We start from the raw sequence: 3,175 nt of genomic DNA on the forward strand, positions 1-3,175 counted from the left end.
TTAACTGTAAAAATTAAAGAGGTAAAATTAACTTGCAACTAATCGAGTAATTGTTTATAAATGTTATTATTTAAATTTTATTATCCGAAAATTATTTGCATCTCTCGATGAACAGATAATGTAGTCAAATTAAAAGCGAAAGCGAATTCATTTCAAAGAAAGAATTAAATAATGAACCCAGTTTTCCAATTAGATGTTACTTATTGCTAAAAAAATTAATTTGTAATACAAAACGTATTAAAAATGTAGAAGACTATTTCTATGTGTATTTGTGTCACTGAAAACAGGCTTAAAAATTTCGACTTCTGAGGAAGCAATCCGCTAATTTCTGATCTATTTTTCTTCAGGACATTTTTCTTTGCAGACTGAACTTAAAATAGACAATTAGAAAAATATTACAAATATTACAAAATGTAATAACACAAACATAAAATTAATTTTTGCGACATAAATATTTATATCGAGGGATATCCGCGTCTCATGGTGTTTTTAGATTTTTATCGGGAATCGTATGAAAGGAAAAGCTTTGTGAAAAGAATTCTCTCGGGCAATGACCCTGATAGTTTAAATCGAGATACGAATTGGATTGTAATCGTATACTAGCGCTATTACAACAGCAAAAAAAAATCATTTATTTGAGAAATCGCAGCCGCGTACTTTCTCGCAAATCGATGTCTATTAAATTCGTACGCACGTACGCACGCACGCGCGTGTACACGCAAGAGAAAGTGATCTTGGCCATTGATATCTTCAAAATACAGCCATTTGTATCAAAAGGCCGCAAAATCGAAAGTGCCATCGCGTTTAATCTGTTTGAATCCAAGGTATCGATTAAGTCTATTCAGAACTCGATCGGCTTAAACATTATTGAGAGCCGATGATCTCAGATATTCGCCAACTCTCACGTAAAGAAACGCAATCTAGTTTCGAGAAATCAATAATTTTATTCTCTATATTAATAATAATTAGGAACTATTAATTAGTTTTCGTTTTTTTATTTTAATTTAAAACGCGTGAATAATTCTCGATTGTGGAAATTTGGACATGTTATAGTTGTCATAAATTGCTATAATCATATATTACACAGTATGATTCGAAAAATGGGGAAAATTTTCTGATAAACATATTTTTATAGAAATATAAAATACATATAAAAAAAAAATAATATAAAATTAAACTCGCAAATATTTTAAATAATTAATAGTTTCTTCTCTGTTTACTTAGATAAATGAAACGTTGTATTTTATTCTAGACACTGAATTACGAGCATTTTCCGTGTTTTGCAGAATGTATTGGGTGTTCCTGGGATTGCTCAGTACCGCCATTGCGGCGCAGAATTCTTATGACTTAGAAACCAGAGCTGTTTCATTTCCCGGAAAGCCAAGTAGCTTAGGACCACTTTACTCGCCCGGCTTAAGTTCGGCCCAGGGATTCCGTGATAACAGTTACGAGGATAATGCAGTGACACCCACGCCATCGCCGACGCCAATCTATAGGAATTCTAATCAACAACCGGTGAGTTTAGAAATTATATGCATTTATCTACGCGTGCTGAAAAATTTTATTTTTATTTTAATTTAAATTCTTTATATTAAATTGTACGCAGTTGTATCGCAAACCAACGGCGGCACCAATAGATACTCGCGACTACACTCAGGCCATCCGCGTTAGTTCTTCGTCGCGTGCTTCTATTCGAGGCCCGCAGTCCCAGTTCGGCCCTGATGGACTCACTAAAGAAGAACTCGAGGAAGAGAAGGAGGAGCCTGATCGTCTTAGCCTTCTTCTACCTCAAAGCAGATTCGATTGTGTCAACAAGCAGACGGGCTACTACGCTGACGAGGATCTCAACTGCGAGGTCTTCCACTACTGCCAAGACAACGCTAAGCACTCGTGGATCTGTCCTGAAGGTTTCACTTTCCACCAAGTCAGTGAACCAACTATAAATGTCCTTTCTTATTTATTCTTTTAATATCTAAAGAATAGAGACATTCCATTAATGATGATTGATTGCTGTTTGTTTTCCTGTTAAATCTAATTTACTAAGAAAATTATCGCTTACGGTGACGAGTTTAATTCTGATGAAATAAAAATATATTTTCGTCACTTTATCAGGTACATCTAATCTGTATGCCACCCAGCGGCGATATCAGCTGTCAGAAGAGCTCACAGTATCATTTTGTCAATGAGTATTTGTATAAACCGTTGAATCTCCAAGAAGCCGAGACCAAACCCAATGTCACTTTAAGATACAGTGAGAGGTATTACCCCTCTGATATTTATACGGATGAAAGAGAGGTTGGCGATTATCAGATCACCCCTACGCCCGCCCCGGTGCGTCGTCCTGCTCCGCAGGTGTGTTTATCATTTTTGAATTATGATGATTACACTTCAATAATTACAATTAGAGGCTGTAAAATAGAAGCTACAATGTCTCTTTAGAGTCTCTTTAAATCTGAATTTTAAGTAGATTTTTTACTATAATTTAAAATTTTTAAGATTTTTGTCAACTGTCATTTGCGTTTTTTTCTTTTTACTTGCAATTTTTACATTTTAAAAATTGTTTAATAATAAAATTACAATTTTAATTACAAAATTAATTACAAAAATTTTAATTAAAGATATTTACGTCACGAAACTAAATCAAGACTTTCTTCTGAGTTCTGAATATTATATAGGCAGATCTTTTTATTTCGTCTACTGCTTCTACTTATTCATGATGAATGTGAAATAAATAATATGATCTTCTTTCGATCGACTGTATTGACACGTTAACGGTTAGGTCTTGTACAGGTCCTTGTGAATCCACAGCCAAGTTTGAACAGTATCCCTACGTCGGTCCGTCCTACAGGATTCCCGCAGTATCGTCTTCCGATAAATCAAGTATTCCGCAGCCCCGAAGAAGTCAACATTCCCCTTCAGCACAGACGGCCGCAACAGCAACAGCACCAGGTTCTCAGACGGTTTCCTCAAGTTCAAGTCCGACCCGATGAAGAAGAATATGAATAGATTATTAGATTCATAAATTCTTCAATTTACTCAAAAATTATTCCGTCTCTTCCTCAATTTAATATTCGTTTTGCGAAGTCAATGAAGAATTGCAGCATTTGACATGCCCGAATTTTTCCTTGAATAATTAGTGATTTTTAAACTATTTTATATATATATATATATACAT

General features: G+C 34.6%; 1 protein-coding gene across 2 annotated transcripts in view; it reads left to right on the forward strand.

Moving 5' to 3' along the window:
- The window catches only part of LOC108687275, a 9,015-nt gene extending 5,904 nt beyond the window's left edge, over positions 1 to 3,111 (forward strand). Inside the window, exons 2-5 of one of the 2 annotated variants that reach the window (XM_018192966.1) lie at positions 1,287 to 1,515; positions 1,607 to 1,924; positions 2,113 to 2,352; positions 2,791 to 3,111. In XM_018192966.1, the coding sequence (XP_018048455.1) occupies positions 1,288 to 1,515; positions 1,607 to 1,924; positions 2,113 to 2,352; positions 2,791 to 3,006 (1,002 nt within the window). In that variant the 5' untranslated portion in view covers position 1,287 and the 3' untranslated portion in view covers positions 3,007 to 3,111. Of the gene's footprint in view, positions 1 to 1,286; positions 1,516 to 1,606; positions 1,925 to 2,112; positions 2,353 to 2,779 lie in introns of both variants that reach the window. The other variant, XM_018192968.1, reaches the window with a different exon arrangement.
- The last annotated feature ends 64 nt before the right edge of the window (positions 3,112 to 3,175 follow it).

The sequence above is a fragment of the Atta colombica genome, unplaced genomic scaffold, assembly GCF_001594045.1.
Source record: "Atta colombica isolate Treedump-2 unplaced genomic scaffold, Acol1.0 scaffold203, whole genome shotgun sequence".
Taxonomy (NCBI): Eukaryota; Metazoa; Arthropoda; class Insecta; order Hymenoptera; family Formicidae; genus Atta; species Atta colombica.